General features: G+C 37.1%; 1 protein-coding gene across 3 annotated transcripts in view; it reads right to left on the bottom strand.

Annotated features, from left to right (window-relative positions):
• Window positions 1–20,975, bottom strand: part of PCDH11X (protocadherin 11 X-linked) — a 490,320-nt gene that overhangs the window by 163,913 nt on the left and 305,432 nt on the right. The window contains exons 6-7 of one of the 3 annotated variants that reach the window (XM_065689611.1): window positions 3,467–3,588; window positions 2,712–2,750 (exon numbers count right to left, since the gene is read on the bottom strand). The exons of the other annotated variants lie outside the window; for them this stretch is intronic. Coding sequence (XP_065545683.1) covers window positions 3,478–3,588 — 111 coding nt within the window. The 3' untranslated portion in view covers window positions 2,712–2,750; window positions 3,467–3,477. Of the gene's footprint in view, window positions 1–2,711; window positions 2,751–3,466; window positions 3,589–20,975 lie in introns of those variants that run through there. 3 annotated transcript variants of the gene reach the window in all.

Here is a 20,975-nt window from a genome sequence, read left to right as displayed (position 1 = left end):
TTAATTGTTAATTGGGTGAATCCAAACTAAACAAGTTACAGAAGCCCATGTTTCAAACTGATGGGATAATGGTAATATACGGTAAGGATAATGAGTAATCTGCAGCCTATGTTTTTAAAGGCACTTTAAAGCACTTTAATACTGGTAACAGGATTCCTCAAAAAAAAAAAAAAAAAGGGGGGGGGGGCAATCTAAATTGCACCTTGCCTCCAGGTGAAGTTAAAGCAGTTCTATGCATAAAGTAAATTAAGTTCCAATGCATCAAAGTTGCACAGAAAGAGCAGTTTGATTTTTGCTTTGCTTTGCTATTCAGATTATCTCCAGGGACTGTTCCCCCATGGATCAAAGGGTGACTGTTTGCTAGCAGCACTGACATGGAAAAATATTTCAGGATATATTTACACCAGAGAGAGCCCACGTGCAGGCTCTGTGAACTTCTGAATCTATGCCATTGACTCAGAGAAATGCTGCTCATGCCCAGAGCACACCACCGTCTACCATCAGCCATATGAGATGGCAGAACTTTTCATAATGTTCTGCTAGGATGCTTGAAAAGAAGGGCAGCAAAACCAGTGGTGATTTGGTTTATTTCAACACAAGCCGAATGTGAGAGTCTGAGACTTAAGCTATTCTGAGAACTGAGCAGAGTATAACAATACTGGGTTGGATCTGCACAGACATTGGGTATCTGAAATTACTGCACTGGAGATCTCTGTCTGAAACTCAATGTCTCAATGCAAAATGTCCAATCACCATAATCATACAGCCACAGTCTCAGCTCTTGCTGAAAATAAATAGGACCACATATATACTATCACATGGTATACACCACCAAGCAGTAGTACTAATTGTTTATGTTACAACTACCACGGACTAAAAGCATGCCACAATCTCTTCCCTGCAAAACTCCATCTGACAGAGGCTTTAGTGCAGAACAACGCAATTCCTTTTGATGGAACGTACTGGCAGTGCCCCAGACCTAGTCAAGCACGGAGCAAACAAGCAGCCTGTAATTTGCTGATGCAGTAATGAAGGCAACCAGAAAGATCCTTACAGATTAGCAGGCAATCAGGAAGAGTTTCACTGTATGCTAACTGCTTCTCTGCTGGCAAATGTGGAACACACTTAAGAGTGCTAATAAGGAAAAAAATAGCAAACATGATGGTTCATGCTTTCCTCACTCAAGTAAGCTTTTCAATCAAACTGAAGAAACATGTTGTATACAATGCTAAAACACAGGATGACATTTTAAAAGGCCTCAATCCCAACTAGCAAATTGAATACTGCATCTGTTAACAAGCACACAGCAGACATTCAGTTGCATACCTAAATGCAGATTAATAGCACATACAGCTGCTGGAAAATATGAGCACAAAGTGGGAGAGACAGGGAAAAGAGAAGCGAATGATTTGTGATGTCTGTGCTTTATTTATGAGGCTGGATTGGCTATGGGACAGGCTTGTTTTCCTGTCAGTGATCATGCAAAATTCACTACCATTCCTGCATTTTAACATCCAAACTTTCTTCATTTTATCTCCCTGGATATTTTTTCACGGACAATCTTGCAGAAAATTTTGGACTATATGCATTTGAACAGAATTATTCAAATGCTAAATGAGGAAGTTGTTTTGTTGCATGATACCAAGTAAATAAGGTAGGAAAAACCACTACATCCTACTTTCAACTTTCAGTAACCAGGTTTGTGGCACTGATCTTTACGTTACTAGCCCAAATATCAGTCAGACAATTCTTTCCATTGCTTTCCCTAAAAATGAAATATCAAATCCTAAAGACAACAACAACTCAGAGAAGCCAAACTTGCGTTGTTATTCCACCTGACCTCAGGGAGCCATGGAATTTTATACATGGGATTTTGTCTGAGCTCAACGTAAACATCTTTCAAAGTCCCAAACAATGGAAGGACTCAAACTGAGAGAGGCATTTATGACCTGATGTGTGCAAACATGTCAAGAAATGGCACTTTATCTCTAGTTACCCTATATGAACCACAGATAAAGGTTTCAGAGATCAGTGGAGCTAGTGGAGAACCAGAAAACTGTATCACAAAATCTCTTTTTTTTCAAATCAAATAAATCTGTGAACCAAGTTTTTAGAAGAATTTTGCGTAAATGAAATGAGGATAAAATGAAGGTATATAACAAGCTAAAATATTTGTTCAATTTTCTAACTGAAAAGTTAATTTATTCACTAAATTTTCAACACAGTTCCACAACAAAAAGAGGAATCTTTGACCTCTTCAATTTAAAAGTTCTCAAATGTTCGGGGGAAAAAAAAAAAATCCATTTTAAAACATTTATTTAATCTTGATATATTCCTCCAGGAAAACACAATGGAAATGTACCAAATTTATTCCCTGAAATTTTCACATCATAAGACTTTATCAATCAGATACAATAGATAAACCGTGGGTCCATGAATTTCAAACCACCAAACCTCCAAGGCACAGCTGGGAGATGCTCAACAATCTGGATATGCTGACAGCCTGTTGGACTGACTGTGAAAGCAGATTACTGCCCAGCACATACAAGCTGCTCCAATCATTTGTATTGGTCATTGCTAGAACAACTGCTTTTTCTGGGCTTGTCTGGACCACTATCAGGGGCTGCCACATGTCAGGCAACCCCATCACACAATTTATTCAGAGACAAATAAATCTTGTATGCCCATGGAAAAAGGAGAGCATAGAATAATTGAAGGCTGCTTGTAAAACCATTATTACATGACATGACCTGAAACACAAAAAACAGTTGTTAGCATTAGCTGATTATTACTTGCATGGCAATCTGATTTTTTAATACAAACAGGTTCATTTCCAATGCTTATATTTACATATGCAAAAATTTAAACAAAGAAAAGACACTTTTTCCCCAGTTCCCCAGCTAAACTGTTGACCATGATCAGTATTGTCTAGAAAGAGGAAATGGTCTAATAATTTGTAATTAGCAGAATTTTAAAAGACCAGAAGAGATATTACTGCCTTCATAAAAATAAATTAATTAAATAACAGCATTAAGAATTCAATAAGATGAAGTGTTTGGGGATTTTTCAGTAATGGCCAGCCATGATCTTACCCTTATTCACCTTTAACAAATCACCTTGATTTGGGACACTGCATTTCAAAATATAAAAGTGGCAGGCTAAAAATAGTGATCAAGATTCCACTGAAGACAGTATCTGTTGTTTAATGAATGTAAGCATATATTGAGCTAAACTCATAATCAGACACTATAGAGGTTCATGGGAATACATGGCTGCCAAACTTAGATGTCCTTACAAGACTTGCATAGCATGAGACTCAACACACCTGATGAATATCCCAGTACAGCAAAACTTTTACAGTAGTAATACTTTCAGTATACTTTTTGTAGTAGTTTTATCTAGAGACTGGACAGGTTACAAGGGGCCTGTAGCCTGTTTTAGCACAATAAAGATGTACACCCATTACCTTGCAAGCCCTCACTCTTCCTTGGCAGACAGTAGGCACAAAGAGCTCCCACACACCCCTTTGTCCTCAGTGGCATTCACCTGTAACTTCACACCATGACCCTGATTCATGCTTATGCTTTCCTAGGCAGATAAAAAATGTGATTATCCATAATAAATATAAAAAAACAGACTGATAGTATCTCTGAAACTGTATTTCTATTACTTTTTAAGTTCTCAGTGAATGATTTTGTAATCTTATTTCCTTTTTTGTGCAATTTCCTAGTTTTCAAAGCAACTTTCACCTCACTCATACCACCAGAACAATTACAAACTCAACACCTTTATTTTTTTGCCCCATTACACTTATGTTCATCAACCTGACAAAATAACTGACAGCGGAAGTAGGTTCCTGTCCACTATAAGGACCAGAAATGGACTGAAATACAACACACACGTCACATCTATTTCTTTATGGTTAAGAATGATGAAACATCCTCTGAGTAAATCACTGATTTTACTTATTTCCTAGATTCAATTCCCGTCCCCTCAAGCCAAGTGTCTTTTCGATCAAAAGATCATTTAAATGTCCTGTAACGTGCATGTACAGTTGCTTCAGGAATAAATTGTCTTTACTCAAAACCACTGAGGATGCTACACAGCTAGAAGAGACTGAAATGCATTCCAGCTCCATCTAATGTTATCCCACGTGCTACCCCACAATAGACATAGCTACAGGGGCTGCTTTTTCTTGTAAATCCCCTTAAGTTCCTGCATTAAGGGAAGCATAGCAGATGGCTCAAGAATAATGTTAGATTCATGTGAAAAAATGAACTTTTTTTGATACAAATTGTTAGTATCTAGCATAGGGTTTAACATATAACTCATTAACTTGAGCAAGAGAGATTGACAACAAAACCTTCCACATTGAAGTCAGAAAAATGCAGAAGTCTATTTTTCTTGCCATTAAAAATCTGAGGAAAAAAGGAGAAAGAAAATTGTAAGAAAAAGGTTAAAGCCAATCTTGCGGACATCAAGATAATTTTAGGTTGTGAATTGCAGAAGTATCTGATTATGCATTATTGTCTGCTATAGTCTGGAGAACAATAGAACTGTGATCACTGTAAATAAATATTTTCCTTTGTATGTTGGTTAAAAGCTGGAAATCAACTGCCAGGCTTACTTTTCCCCTCTGAATTGTGGAATGTTGTGTATGGGTTCAAAGCTCCTTACAATCAAAGGCAGCAATGCAGAGATGACTGCCAATTTCCTGCGCCTGTTACAAAGCAAATATTTTACGACAAACCAGAAAATAATCAAGGCAGTTGTAGGGAAGAGGGAAACATTTAATATCATGAGAAAAGGACAGAATATAAAGTGTATCAGAAAATTAATGCACCTACATACATTCTGAGTTTCCCAGTGGAAGTTTCTACAAGATTATCTGCTTGTAACTGCATTAAGCAAGAGACAATCACATTTGGTTTCTTTGTGTGGAGCAACATGAAGCTGACAGGATAACCAGGCACGGTCTCAGGATGGCTAGACACTTGACCTATGACTCAGCTTGGCTCTAGATGATTACTGATCCTGAAATTAAGTATTTTTGTCAGTCAAAATGTAGCACACATTTCTCATTCCCATTGGAAATGTCTTAATATTTCAATATCTCTCCCCAGTTGCTGTGGAACTACAGCTCTTTCAATACCTTCTGCTTTCCAGCACAGAAGGTGATGAGCCATTGCCACTCCCCCCCCCCCCCCCCTTTAAATACAGTATGAAAGAAGTTGAAAAGAATGTTTGAACATTAACTTTGGTGGCTAAACTGAAGTATATTAAAAGATTTAAACGATTTCTGTCTAAATTAAAACAAAAAACCCCAACCAAACAAACCAAAACAAAACAAAAAAAGGATTATTCCAGTGCATCACAAGCTTTAGGAGGAAAAACAATTAAAACCTGTGGATTTCAAAGTCCGTAACTCAGATGACCAAACTCAGAGTCTAAAGCGCTCCATTTGCAAGCAATAGTTGCAGTGCAAGTGCATGCATCCCAGGAGAAGGGCAGTAAGCCCTTGCACTATGCCTGAATTCAAAAAAACAAACCGAACCAACAGTAATATGAACCAATCCGAGCTTTTTCCTTTCTTCTTTTTAAAGAAAAATCTTGGTCGTAAGACAGATATAATCTCACTCAAGAACAGCTTTTACTATCCACCTAATGCTTGCCTGTCACCGGCAAACTCTTAGGTAAGTTAAATGATATTTAACTGTAGTACTCGAAGTAACTTTCTCATGAGCTACATTTTTAGAATACTAAATAAAAAATGAAAAGTACCAGAGCAGACATGATTGTTACATGCACAAAATTCCAAACTAGAATTCACTGAAAGGAAGCGCATAAGGATGGAGTCCAATCTTTCCAATATTTCACAGCTTGAGAGATGGATGCAAAATGATTTGGGAGTTGAAAAGCACTTGGTTAATTGTTTTGGAAGTAAAACTCATTTGTTTGTTTAAAAGTTGTCTGAGCTTTTAATGAATATAAGTTTACAGGACCTCGTTATTGTCTGCTCTGCCCTTATTTCCACTACCTGAAGCATTTCTGAAAGAAATCTGTGCTGTAAGCAAGCCTTTAATGGACATGTTAATAAGAATTATACAGATGGGTGAGCTAAGGATTTATAAGGAACTCCAACTGCTAAATTTTCTTTGAAGTGTTTGGATTCAGCACATCCACACTATAAACCCAGAGGTGAAGGGATAAATTTTGTAAATTGAAAACATAGACACACTAAGCTCCCAGTTATTTAAATGGTCGCTTAAGGGATTTCAGGCAGAAATTGATTAGTTTATGAAAAAAAAGTTAGATGACACGGTTACTGAAGATAAGAGGGAATCCAACCATGCTCCACTTCCAGGTTTCTCATCTGCCATAGCTGAAACACACCTTGTACACTGTTACAAAGACACAACTGTTCTGTAGCAGACAGCTGTCTAGAACCATCCCCCCAGTAAAACTCTACTCTTTCTTTCCTATATAAACTGTATTTGCTTTCAATTGCTGTTACAGCTTTGACACTGCCAACATTTTGATTTCTCCTTGAACTTCAGAATCAGATGCTTTGTTGATTGTAAATAGCAAACATGAAAGAATAATTATTAATGTAATTATCAAACTTATCATGAATGTCGGAAAACAACAACTCTTCAATACAACACCCTTTATAAGATTAAAGCTTCCCAAGAGACCCAGAGACATTTACATGTTTTGATTTGGAAAGGAATATAACACTAATGACAGCAAATCACACCATATATGAACAACTCATTGCTCCTAACAAGAAGGTATTGAAAAAAAGCAAAATTCCAAAATAACAGAAAGAAGGGAGCAGACAAAGCCCTGCCCATCAAAGGTAACTCCTGAAATCCAGGACAAAACATTGTAAAGGTACTTGTGTACACATAATTGACTTTGCTGCTGTAACCTGTGCTCAAAAGACGTGACCGTTTCACTTTGTGACTTACAAGGACTATGAGTTGATGCATGTCCTCTGTTTCTACCAAAAAAGCCTCCAAGGTGTTAGGAGAATGTATGAAAAATCAGGAAAAATGTTTTCAGGATAAAAAATGAAACCCAAGTGCAGAAGGTAGACGAAAGGGAATAAGAGCAGGGTTTGTCCTGAAAAAGAAAGGAAAAAAAGAAAAATACCATAGGCAAAAGGTGGAGTAAGCAGTGATATCAAATTACTGGAGAAAAGTAGAAGAAACAGAAAAAGTGGAAGAGGAATGTAGAAGAAAGGGGCAGGGGGAGAAAAACTGAAGGTAGTAACATACAACATAAACTAATTACTCATGTTTATTTTTCCTAGAATCTCAGCTACCAAGCCAATGACTTCGCTTGCTTTATGGTATCAGGCTCCAGAAGACCTGCAATTAAGTCCCATTTGACTAAATAACCAAAACTTTCTTTTTTTCAAATGGGTACTGCTTTGCCAACATACCTAAGATGAAGAAAGACATTGATTGATTACAGTGTATTGCAGGTCATTATTTCTGCTAGAGCAGCATTTTCTAAAATTGCATCTCGATTCTAAGAAACTATTTATAAGCAATTAATGTCAAATTTTACATTAAATATTGTATTAATTCAAGCTGCATGAATATGCAAGGCAATATAATTTGCCATCACTTCTGAAAATCCTTAATAGGTAATTTCTGTGAAAGAGGTATTTCAATCATTACTTATTAAATAATATTCACCAATTATTGCCAGAAATAATGTGAAAGTGACGGCTATTAATGTACCTTTTTTTGAAGGATATTCCTTATGTAGAAGGGAACAGCGAGAAAAAGCTATGAGGCTGATTAGAAAACCACCACACGTGCACACACACAGAAACACACAAAAAATACACTCATCTGATAAAATGATTCTTGTTTCTGGTAGTATCAAAACTTCCTTCAAGCATATTAATTTACAGGTGGTCCAATTTTACCCAGTTTTAGGCCAAGCCCCCATGTGCACAAACCATTCAAATGCATGTACACACATTTAACCTCAAGGTAGACTGCACTTTAAAGCCCTTTTATTTTAAGGTGAGGAAAAGTAATAGTTCAGAACCATAACTCTGCAGAGTAATGAAATAAAAGCTACTGCTTGTATTACTATAATTGAACTATCGTGACTGCCAACAGTATTTTTCTCCATTTTGATATAGCTTGTAAAGGTTAAAAACAAGAAAAACACAATCTTATTTTATTAGTAAAGCTCTAAAGCAATAATTTTTTTAAATAAATAATTTAAGTAAATATATACATGCTAGAAATAGATTTGTAAGACAGAGAAAAGAGATGAATACAAGAAAAGGCAGTACAGAAATTAAGTTGTTCCTCATACAGAGCTCAAAGGAATTATGAAGTCAACCTTTCTGGAGGTAATATGCTTTTATTTACCATCCCTTCCTTTGTGCCTTATAACACCACTGTAGCACCACTCCTCTTAATCACTTTGGTCAATGGTTTTCTTGGCTTCTCTAGCTGTATGCTCAGACAAGAAGAAAAAAGGACTTGCAAAATCCACTCCCAACAAAACCATGAAGTATTTTAATGTAGTAACATAAGTCTGAGCTTGCTGAGTCTTTCATGCTGTTAGATACTTGATACAAGGATTATTTTGTCAGGAATGCTAAGAAGCCAATTTTGGAGAAGAAGAAAAAGGTGGACAGTGTGTGAGTGGTGACACATGGTGTAATGGTAGAGGAATCCCATCTGAAAATTACTTGGGATTCTGTTATCACAAGGTTTAAGTACTATAAACTTTGAGGTATAAGATAAAGTATAGATGTTTTGCTCCAACATGAATCTCCATCTGGGCTGTTCACTGACATTAAACAGACATTTCTATTTTACAGGAGACTATGACTGCTTGATAAGAGAGACATGACCTTTCCTTTTCCTCTCTCTTTTCCTCAACAAAAATGGTCTACTTCAAAATGTCATGGAAGCGTAAGAACTTAATCTCAAAATCTGTCACAGAACCAATAGATTCATTGCCAATGCAGTATCTTTTTTTTTCATTCTTAACGTGTGGCAAATAGCAATTCAGCCTTTGCCTTCCTAATTACATCTGCTCTTGAGCTTACTCTCCATAGAAGTACAGAATGCAAATGACAATGAGTTAAGATAAGCTGTAGATTCCTTTTTAATAACTTAGGTTCTTAAAATAAATTCAACTGTCCACAACAACCCCTCATCTGCATGCAATGAACAATTTTCTTTCAAGTATGTGAGGTCATGTTTGGGATGAGAAGACAATTAATAAGATACCAACTTTTTACTTTTGAACACACCAAAAACTAGCACATGCTTCTTGAGAGCGATGCTGAAACCCTTCAGAATCTAGTAGCATAGTACACAGTCATACTGATGCTGAACAGATTGGAAATAATACAACAGCCAGTTTCCTGCAGGCAGGTATTTGCTGCTGCCCTGGAATAGCAGCATACAGCGTGGATATACATCTGAGCAGAGTTTTCAGACTGGAAGAGGGAGGAAAAAGAAAACAGTGCATTCAAGCCCATCCTGCAGTTCTGTACATGACAGCTTTGCTTCCTTATCTTACTTTACAATGAAATACATTCCCTTTAAGTCTTGAGAATAGATGGCACTGGAAGGTATTAAATGTAGTTATCCACTTACCACTCTCAATGACAATCTGTATTTGTATGTTTTTATTTATAGAGCAAAGTTTAATGAATTATACTTAAATTCTCTATGTAAATGCTCTGGAAAGATCCATCTACTTTTTCCTCATGGTTTTGAAATACCTTCTCCTGGAGGACAGAAGTAATTTAAATTCATTTGAGGAAGAAAGTAGAAGTATAAAGGATGTATAAAGAACAGATAATTAATTTCATTTTTCCATTCAGCTTTTCTTTTTGCAAATGGTACAATTAAGAAAAGCAGAATTCTTCACTTCCATTTCCCAGTAAGTCTTGATTAAAATATAGCTATAATACGTGCTTTTCAGTTGACTTCGGAGGATGTAGAAATGTGGTATTATTACAGATATTACCTGTTCAAAAGAGATCAATGGATTATCTAAAATGTTAAGAGTGTAAGTTACAGAGAAGACTCAATCTTACAACGAGCATAATGTCCTCTGCTTCAACCCAGGTAGCCTTGGTTTCCACGGACTTAAAAAAACTCAGTACTCTGTAAGATTCCATCTCAAATGCATGGAATCTGTTGATTTCTGAGGTAGCGTTGAGTTCAAGGACATGACTGTTCAAGCTGATGTCATTACAGTAACTTTTTAATACCATTTTACTCGGTAACTTACAAAATCTTCTGTTTAAGTATGACAAGGAAGTAATTCAATAAAAACTGAGAAAGATATAAGGAATATTATGTATTTCTTAACATAACTTAATGGTATTCAGTTGGAATTTCTTTTCAGGAAAACTCTTCAAAGCTCAGCCTTGGAATCAAACCCCTTCAGAATTTCTCTGACTTTTAGTGGGAGTAAAAACCAAAGATATTCAAAAAGTTTTTAGGGGAAGAAGAGTTTTTGCACTTCATTCTAAGATATAGCCCAGCAGGGACCATATGGCTGGGCATGCTACAGCAAACTGTAAACTAACCACTCATATCCAGCAGGCTGTCAATTATTTGTCAAAAGTCAACCAAGATGCATGGCTGAAGCTTCCCTGATGCAACACTGCGTAGGCTGCATCATGGGTGAAGATTTCAGGCATGCAACACTGAAATGTACTTGCACAGGATGTGGGAAAATACATGGGAAAGCATTACAAGGCAGTAAAACATTATTATGCAGTGCAAAGCATCCAACTTTCAAAAAAGCCTAGGTTTATTTATGTGCTATCCTGCAAATTCAATTACAGGACTGAAAATTAGCTACAGGTTTTCTGCTTAAAAGTGCTTGTACTCATTTTAGCATAGACTTCTTTCTGTCTCTGTGCCTAAATTATTCCATTAAACACAGGAACACAGTGACAATCTTCTGCAGCTGCAAATTCTGCTCAGTGCTCTCCTAATGTGGACTGGTTAATACAGCACGTATTACCATCAGTATTTCATTTACCATTAACTTTATGAAAAGATATCAAAGAAAGAAAAGGCAGCTAACCATAGATATCTGCCTGAAAGGGTTAGACAGTGCAGTGGTACTATGTAAGAAGGAAGAGTATCTATGTTGTCTGGAAAGCGTCTAAAGAAACACCAATAGGTATTATCTTTGAGTACCGTTTTACTTGCATATTTCCATTTAAATTTCAAAATCAATGCTTACAGGTGGAATCATTAACCTATTTCTTCTTTCTCCTTTCCAGCATGCTTTGAATATCTCTAGGACTATAGGACTTCTAAAATTTCATTTAAACAGTAACATAAAAGTAGCAAAAGAGTGTTTTTACAATCGTATTACATCTAATTAAAAAAAAGTCAAATAAAATAAGGCAATATCCAGTAAGTTTGATAAAATTCATGTTTCTGTAACTTGCAAGTGGCAACTTACAGCCACGAATCACCATATTTTGGGAAACCTATGGTGTCACATCTTTACCAGCTCTGATAATGAGATCTCAAACTCTGCAGCCAGTTTTCCTCAACCAGATTTATACACTTTCCCTGGTCTGACTGCCCTGTACCACCCAGGAACAGTTTTGTCGCAAAGACTTATTAGATGAAAAAGAGATAAGTGTGCTAACGAAGCTGTCATTGTATGTATTATAAACTAAGCTTGTAATGGGATTATTCTTTGGAAAATTTGTTAAAGAAATGAAGTTCGTGGTGCAGGAAGCTTGGAGAAAAATTAATGAATTCACAGATGTTCACCTTAATGAACAACAGATTGAGAATATATTATTAAACCCAAAAGAAAAAGTTTGCATATGTTGTCAAAATTAGGTTTTGATCTTTACAAGCATTGTGTTCATGTGAATAATCAATTAATAATTGATTAAAGGCTTCCTCCAAATTTATCATGTCGGTACAATTTATTATTTATTTATTTCCCCCTGAGAACTCAATAGATCAATGTTCAAACAGGTTCCTCCTGGGTACCTTAATATATAATATCTATCTCTAATAGAAAAAGTCCCATTAAAGTGATTAAGAAGTTGTCATTTTGTTACAGCTAAGTAATAGCAAGCTTTGTAGCACAAGAATCCTTTTTCAGAAATATTTTTTTCACCTTCCCCATGTTTGTGTCAAGTAGCAGTTGCATTAGGAATCTTATCTTTCCCTCAGCATGGAAGAAAAGATGTATTTGATCTGCATTAGCCTTGTATCTGTTGCAGTAACCACTTGCCTCACAAAGAATGAAAGGTCGGAAGGCAGGAAGGGAAGCATGGCCAGCTCCCAACCCTTCCATAAAAGCCAGGCATCAATCCCCTTGCTCCTGGGAAAAGGCCATCCAATTCACAAGGCATTTAGAAAATGTTAAAAGTAGTGTCACATAAATTAGAATTCCATAAATCGCAGTTCTAAGAAATGAAAGCTAACTACAAGTCTACTCCTATACAGCTACTTTGCATTTAATCCTCAAATAACTTGAAATTCAGGGCTACAAGAAAACCTCTACCAATTGAGGAAAGAATTTGATCATTTCACTGCTTTGCCCTAAACTCATTCTGGACTTTGGGCCAGTCCTGTATGCAATGCCAGTTTAAATTAACAGCAACAAACATCATGGAGCTTAACGAGCTCCCTGTGGATGGTGGGGAGGCACTTGCTGGATCCCGCCTGCTGACAACGAGCAGTGCCTCAGACAGTACAAACTGCTGTTTTTTCAGCGGATTAACTATTCAAATGAGTATCCTGAGTGTTCAACCATGCAGGACAGCAAGACACAGTGAGAAAACATTTTACTATAAATAACTGCATCTGTGTTATTACAAGAAATTATATCCCTTATACGACTTTTGCCCTGGCCTATAGAATGGAGTGTACGACTGACCGTGAATCAGGGAGAAACCACAGAACTGAGCTGGGCAGTGAAATGATGGTGAAAAAGAGTAATGACAATTCAGGCCATTAAAAAGGAGCACAAACTATTTTGCACCTATGGGTTAATGTTCCTCTCAGGTTTGTTTCACCTTGGTGAAACATATATCTGAACATAGATCAGATCCTTAAAAATAAACCTTACTGTACTGGGTCTGCTTTAGCAGCCTACCAGAGGGTTAATTCACAACACTTATGTTTAATAAACACATTGACAGTTGCTTCAGTAAACTTTGTAAAGTTCAGTCATTTAGAGAAAGCATAAAGCAAATATAATAGTTTGGGTTTTGTTTTTTTTTTTGTTTTTTTTTAAGTCTATACATGCATGTATCTTACTGCATAAAACTCAACATACAAAACAACCAAGAATACAGCCAAAATGCTGTTTATAGCTGAATCAGAGTACAGTCACTGTTTTATAGGACAAGGCAAGCAAACAGAAAGCCCTTAAAGGTAGATAAGGCTACAATAGACTAAATTGAAGAGTGAGCCCAGATTTCTACCAAATGTAGGCAAATTACAAAGCAAACTGCACATTCAAAGCTATGAAAAGTCAGAAGAAAACTCCCTTTGAAATATTCTTTCACTCCCAGCTCCATTTGGCAGTCACAATATGGAATATTCCTCATTTACTTACAAGAGTTCAAGCCCTGAACTGGAAGTATAGAGTACAGAGCAAAGTGCAAAGGAGACAACGGAGGAGTCAGGGGTGCTGACATCAGGGATGCTCGGGGTCCCACTCACTTTCCGAGCAGCTGGTCACCCTCTACAGTATAGCAGAAGCTGAAATTTCCAGACAAACAGCACCTGCAGCATTTCAGCACATTTAACTCACTATTAGAAGCTTAAATCAAATTGGCAGCAAATTGTACTGGGACAACTAGGGAAACAACCCTCCTCAGTAGCCTGCACAAATCATCTCCTGGAGGATGTTACTCTGCAGTCCCACCACAAGATTAACGAACAGCCTCTGCTGATGCAGCTCACAGGCCAGCAGGTTAAAAGAAGCAGTTTCTGTTTTCCTCACCCAGTTTGAAGAGAGATGTTTGAGGAGTGCCTGTACCCCACTGCAGCCATCCCCCTCTGCAGGGATGTTACCCTCTGCAAGGCAGGTGAACAACTGTGTTGTCACAGTTTACTGCAGAGCTTCTCATAAACCAGCACCAAAAGAGTTCAGCACTCCTGTTGGGCACAGGGTTTCTTAACAGCCTTTCTTCTACTGCTATGTAAACAGTTTCAAAATTTCTTGGTAAAAAAAAAAAAGAACCAGAAAGTGAAATAAGTTTCATGTAGACACTTGCAAAGTCACAAAATCTACAAATAAAATTAGAATATATTGGGTAGTAACTGAGTGGCTCTTCAATGTAAATGCAGCCTGTCCCCGCAAGAGTATAAATACAATGTAAATGGTATTTTGGGATAAGTTACGTCATCCCTGTCACCTCAATAGCTCTCAAAAGTTATGAAAGAATGTTTTCAATTTATAGCACTGTATGTATTAGCAAGCTATAACATAAACTGAATTTATGCCACCATAAAACCAGCCAAAAGTCTCCACACAAAATCAACACCATCTTGCCAGGACCTAAGTAGCAGAGCTTATTTTCCAAGGGATACAGGAAATAAGGACTTATTTCTATACTGGTTCTCCTTCATTTAAATTTCTATTTTTTTTAAATTATAATATAAGCAAAAAATAATTTCCAGGTTAACTTTAGATGAGCTGGGGTTTAATACCAGACATTTAACTGGGAGCTGTAGAGGCTCATCCAGACCTTTTCACAAAACCATTCTTCTTCATTTTAAAAAGTTCCAGGTAAGGGCATAATTTAACAAACTTTTCATCTCTAAAATAATATTTTCAAACTTGGTAAAAAAGAGCTGTCTTGTTCAGATGCAGAATATTCCAAAATCCAGACATAAAGAAAATGAGGTAATGTACTTTGAGAGGCTGATAACAGAGCTTGTAACAAAGCATTACTTTCCACCTGGCTTTTGCAAACCCTAGAAAATACATTTGGCAAATTCCAATGCATTTTAGCTCAGAAGGGCAAATACGCAGATACTCTTCAGGATTCAGAAAAACAACGGAAAGATAAGCCCTTCTCAACCATCTGCATTTGGAAATGGTTTAGAATAATTGCAGCACATATGGAAACTGGTCATCAGAGAGATTTGCTTAATAGCTTTATTAATTCTGTTTGTTTATTGAAAGTCCTTAACCAAATTGAATATTAATGTTACTTTATGCAAGACAACCCAACAAACCTAATCCTCCAGTGTGCAGCAACTAATTAAAAAGTTGCATGGATGAGAATTGGGTTACCCTTCACTTTGTCAGCAGACATGCACATCGAAGCATAGATTTCCTGTACTTAGATTGGAAATGATTTAATTATGAAACAGAATGTAACTGAAATGTAAATGCAATTTATTGAAACAAAAGATGCAATTGTAACTATGTAAAAGTGTAAATTTACAGACTACATAAATACAATCTTTTACTGTGAAATTATATGTTTTTGAAATACTATTAAAAAAGCAGCGAAATGCTGAAGACATGAAGTAAAACTAAGTAAAAGAAAATTAAAGCTTTATAACAAAAGCAGCTCTTTTTCTGTAGAACTGGCCATATTTACCAGAGATACTGCTCTAATACAACAATTCCTATTATCTTTCCTCATATTAAAATTACTGTGAGGCATAAGAATAAAAGGAATAAGGATGATGAGTATTGAACAGTTGTGTCTAGACAACAGACTCAAGCTGGCCTTTATCTCCTCTTGAGAAACCTTCTGAGATTATGCGAGATGCAGTGCCTTCTTTTTTTTTTTTTTTGCTTTCTGAGAAATGGACGACTGAAGTCAGCAAATAATTCAGACAAACCCCTGTTTTTACAAGCCAAATCAGACTATCTCTCTGATGCTTTATTTTCTTTCTAAGAATGGCTCTATTCATTTTAGACATTTGAATACAAATAAAAATGGCATTAATATGGGGGGGGGGGGGTGTTCCCTATTGCTCCCGAGAACTTTAAAAGAAGTTCTATTATACAAAACTATTAAAAAAAAAATCAAATCAGATTATATTTTCTGGTTTAGAATACTAGCCCTTGTCTTAAACCTGAAGAACAGATGAATTATGGCTGTTCATGCCATCATTTATATGAATTTGCACTTCTCTGCCACCCGTTCCCATTATTCCTAGATGCCGGAGATGAATGTAGAGACACAGAGACATGAAGGTGGTTTATGTGCTTGCCAAGCTTATAATTTGTTGCATACTCAACATTCAAGAATAGAAATGTAATGTGCTTGCAAATACTGTTATTCTTTAAAAAGTTATGACTGCTATTCAGATCCCTAGAAGACAGCTTTTACCTGCTTACAAATAATCTGTCTGAAAATCCCAGATCAGAACAGAGTGGGACAAATGGATGGATAATAACAAACAAAGGAATTTCTTTAGATTTTTTTCCCATTTTCTGTGTTAAAGATTAAAATCCCACTAACTGTAAATAATGGACAGTTTTGAATTGGCAGTGAAATACTAATTAGGTAGTGATTAGGAAGTTCCAATTTTTAACAGACTCTGACTGAAGGCAGAGTCTGACCTTGGCATTGTCCACCTGAATCTCAGATTAGTAATGTAGGACTGCATCACTCCTGGCAGTAGCTTGTGTGGTGCTTAAGAAGGTATTCCCTTGCTACAGTAACTCAGAAACGATCCACTGCTCCAGGAAGATGTTAGTACAAGGACATAATTAAAGTTCCTACTAACTGGAAGAAAAATCAAAGTCTCCTCACCTGATTAAGTATCTTGCCCTGATTTTTAAGACAAGGTGTCCAGCTTCTCTGAATTAGAGGCAAGATAAGATTGTCTTGTAAACTTACAAGCATAAAATTGCGATGTGAACCAAACCAACATTTCTATTAAATTTGCAATTTTGGACTCATCAACACACTTTCTGCCACATGTAATTTGAATGCAAAGTTCTCATTTTCCTAGACACACCTTCCTTCCTCAGCCAGTGCTTCTGTCAATCCCAGCAGGCTTTTATAATGATATCATTATTCTAATGCCTGAGAGCATCCACAGGCAATAACCAATGTCTTGTAACACAGTTAAGGAGCAATCAGACAGTTCTAGACATATACTGGAGAGATCTTAAAATGTCATCTATCCTTTGTTCCAAACCAGGCATTTGTTTCTCCCATGCTCTAAAGGCTGATGTGCATAGGCTTTTATAAGAAATCAGGCAACACAGTAAATTAAAGTACATAAAAAAATAATTAAAAGTCTGATCTAAACGCCCTTTTTTAAATTGAGGAAAAAACCCTAACAACAGAAAACCCAAACCCCAGAAAACCTTGCTTCCGATGAGATGTCAACCCCCACCCCTAATCATTTGTAATTCAACTTCTTGCCATACATGCCAAAACAAAGTTATTTATGCCACTGGAAATTTATTTGGGTTTTTTTTAACTCTTAAATTAAAAAGAATTGGAATGACGCGAGAGTGGTTTTGATTTCTCTGAATCAAAGGTATGATTAAAAATTAAAGCCAAAGTTCCATTTTCCATGTCTCTGTGTCAGGTACATATGACATGTGACATACGCAAGACTTTGTTTCCTTGTGCGTGCATGCCTCAACAGAAACTAACTTCAAGAAGCCCTTTCCCATCTTTGAAAGTCTTACAGATACAAGCCCTAGACACAGATCTGTTCAGTTATCAAGTAATACATGGAAAGCTTGCAGGCAGTATGAAGTACTTCAGGCACTCTGAAGCTGGGTGCCTACACACTTTGTACAGCAGTCCTGTGTGCAGTCAGTAAACTGCAACATCACAGATGAGAAATGAGAAATTTTGAGGGCAATTGAGCACAATAAATTTTCACAGTGGATCAACACAAAGTCATTTAGAATGGGTATTTCTGAAGCACTGATACAATGAACACATTTACAGTGTTCAATGGCCCTGAAAATTCACCCTTTCACCTGTGGCATAGCTACTGCTGTGAGTGAATTCTTAGGCAGGTTTTTAAATGTGCATTTATGTGCAGTGTGCATAGATAGATGTGTAGACACACACACATGCATACCTCCAATGTACCAGTAGTCTTGTTGGCACATTATGAAAGAAAATATCTATTAGAAAAGCTTCACCAAGCTTTAAAACCCCTGATAATTCTTGAGTCTTTCCAGCTGCAAAGTAAACTCCATGGTAATGGAAAACTTGGCTTAAAGAATACAAAACCCCATAAAACCATGAGCTGCAGAAATCTGATTAGCTTAAAGAGAATGAATGGGATACTGTTATCCTCTCCAGTCTGCTGTGCACACTTGTGACAAGAATCACACAATGGTTTGGGTTGAAAAGGACCTTAAAGCTTATCTCATTTCAACCCCCCTGTCATGGACAGGGACACCTTCCACTAGACGAGGTTGCTCAAAGACCCATTCAAGCCCAGCTATGGTGAGAGAGAGCTACTGAACACTGTCTTCCAGCTTCCTACAATTTTGCTAACATAGTTTATAGGATAGCACACATACTCACTAATAGATTTTTATTTTCCTTTGGGATTTTTATGCTTAATCTGGGTTATTAAATAACAAACATCAGATCTGCACTTTTTACTGTACAGCTACTTCAGCTGACCCAATAACTCATTTGTCAGTGCTGGATAATTTAAAGCAAGCCTGTCTTTGCATCAAAGCCTTGTTTTGGTCAGTAGCTAATTATATCTGTAGGCATGGCAGCTAACAACAGGCAATACTGTTCCAACTTTTTTCTGCATCATCTCCATGCTTCTCACAGAGTAAGTACTTTAAAGGAACCAACTTGTTTCTATTTCTTGACCAATGCTGCTTATTTCTGAAATAACAATATATGTGTCAGTAATAACAAGTTATTTCCCCTTCCTTTGACTGTCGAATGGACTTGCCAGATAGTTCTATGTTAGTACTTCCAGACCAGGCCATCAGAAGGCTGCTGATATGTCAAGTAGTAATGACATGAATCTTTGACACCAAAAGGTAACATCTGCTAACAAGAAGACACCTTACAAAATAGGGAGCTAGAAGAATACTTAGCTTGATAGCTACAAGCTTCCAATGCCACTCCTCACTTTTTGATATACATCTCCACGTTTACAATACAAACTTTAAAGTATTAACAAAAAATCCTCATTTTCACATATTTGGAAAAAGTATTGTGATCCCAGTGGCATGAACAGTGACAGAAAATATTACTTTAATCACCACTAATTCTCTGCAGTTATTTTCAGGAATGGTGGTATTAACCTTTCCTATTACGGAAGTTTTCCTTCACTTAGTAGAACCAGGAACAAAGCAGCAAGTAACCCTCCTAAATCTTGTTTCAATTCATAAGGCTGTTGCAGTAGCTGCCAAAGGTGGTTCACTGAGGCATCTCCTTATCTGCACAAGCCAGTTTATAAAGACCCAATGGCTCTCAAGACCCAAAGTGTCTTCAGGATATTGATAGATATTCACACACTGTGCCTTGTACGCTTAATAGCCTGATGCAAATCCTCAGTGCCAACATGGAAATTAATCTGGGTGAGTCTCGGCAACAGACAAACATAGGCTGTCAGAAGCAATTGCAGTTAGGAATGGGGAGGCAGAACTTCATCTGCAAAGCTGTTAGCTTTTTGACTTTGGAGTTCAACAGCTGAAATACAATAGGGAAGGCAGTTGAGGAAATACAAAGTGCATAGATTAAGATGCTATCACTTGTAGCAAATGCAGCATTCACATCCACCGCCACCCCATTCCTGGGAAGATAATTTAAGGCAGCTTATTTCTTGAGAGTCTTAGTTCTGAGATCTACACAACCTTCAGCAGGAGTTTTCAGGGTTTTTTCTTCTCTCATCTAAACCTTTGTTTTTTTCCACAATGGCAAATATGTGTTAATTTGTACTAGTTTCTGTGCCTGAATCTTCACTGATTTTGTAGATGATGAATATGTTTTTGACATGGTTGAAGGGATGAAAAAAGAGTGGAAGCGAATAATTTTGACTGAAAAAAACCTCTATTGCTTGCCTAGTCCAACCTCCTGCTCAGAGCATGTCCACCTAGATGCTGCCCTGAGCCATGTTCAACTCGGTCTTCAGTGTCTCCAAGGATGGAGATTCCAGAGCATTTCTGGGAAATTGCTTCCAGTGTTTATCAACCCTCAGAGTGCCTCCATCTTCTCTCTGCCTTAACACATCTGCAGATTGCAAAAAGATCTCCCCTTCACCTCCTCTTCTGCAAGCTGAACACACCCAGTACCCTCAGTCTCTCCTCACAAGACATGTAACACCAGCTCAATGACTATCTTGGTGGCCTTTGCTTAACTTGGGTCAGTAAGTCAATGTCTGTCTTGTAACAGGGAGCTCAAGCCCAGACATTCCAGACATGGTCTGAATAGAGCTGAATGGAGGGCACAATGATTTCCTTGGATCTATTGCCTGCACTCCTGCTAATGCAGCATGGTATGTGCTTGGATTATTATACATTCAGTGTTTCACAATGGAAAATCTCTATCCTATATACAGGATCCTTCAAGTCAAGAAAAAAACATGCAAGTCCAAAATATACTAAGGTCCCAGAGGTCAGCCTTTGGAAACTTCTGTTGTAAAAGTTATTATGTCAGAGTGACCTCCCAGGAAGGGTTGAGCAAGGAAGTAACTATCAGAATATGACAGAACATACTGTGCAATGCTTTTCACAGCTCACTCCAATCAGCAACCAAGGACACAACCTCAATAAGCTGTTAACAAGTTTACAAATGCTTAAACTACAGATGCTCACAGACCATTAATATCTAGCTTCCAGAATATTGCATCTGGTAGTATATGAACTTTGTAGACTCAAACAGAATTTCTTCACTATACTCAATAAAACAGTAGAAGTATTTCAGATACTATCATAAAATCAGTAAAAATACAGATTAGTTTAGCTGTCAACATTCTAACAATCTAGACTGTACACACGTTAAT

Source organism: Lathamus discolor, chromosome 9 (genome assembly GCF_037157495.1).
Source record: "Lathamus discolor isolate bLatDis1 chromosome 9, bLatDis1.hap1, whole genome shotgun sequence".
Classification (NCBI taxonomy): domain Eukaryota; kingdom Metazoa; phylum Chordata; class Aves; order Psittaciformes; family Psittacidae; genus Lathamus; species Lathamus discolor.
The sequence above is the reverse complement of the archived record's forward strand: the minus strand, read 5'-3'. Positions and strand labels throughout refer to the sequence as shown.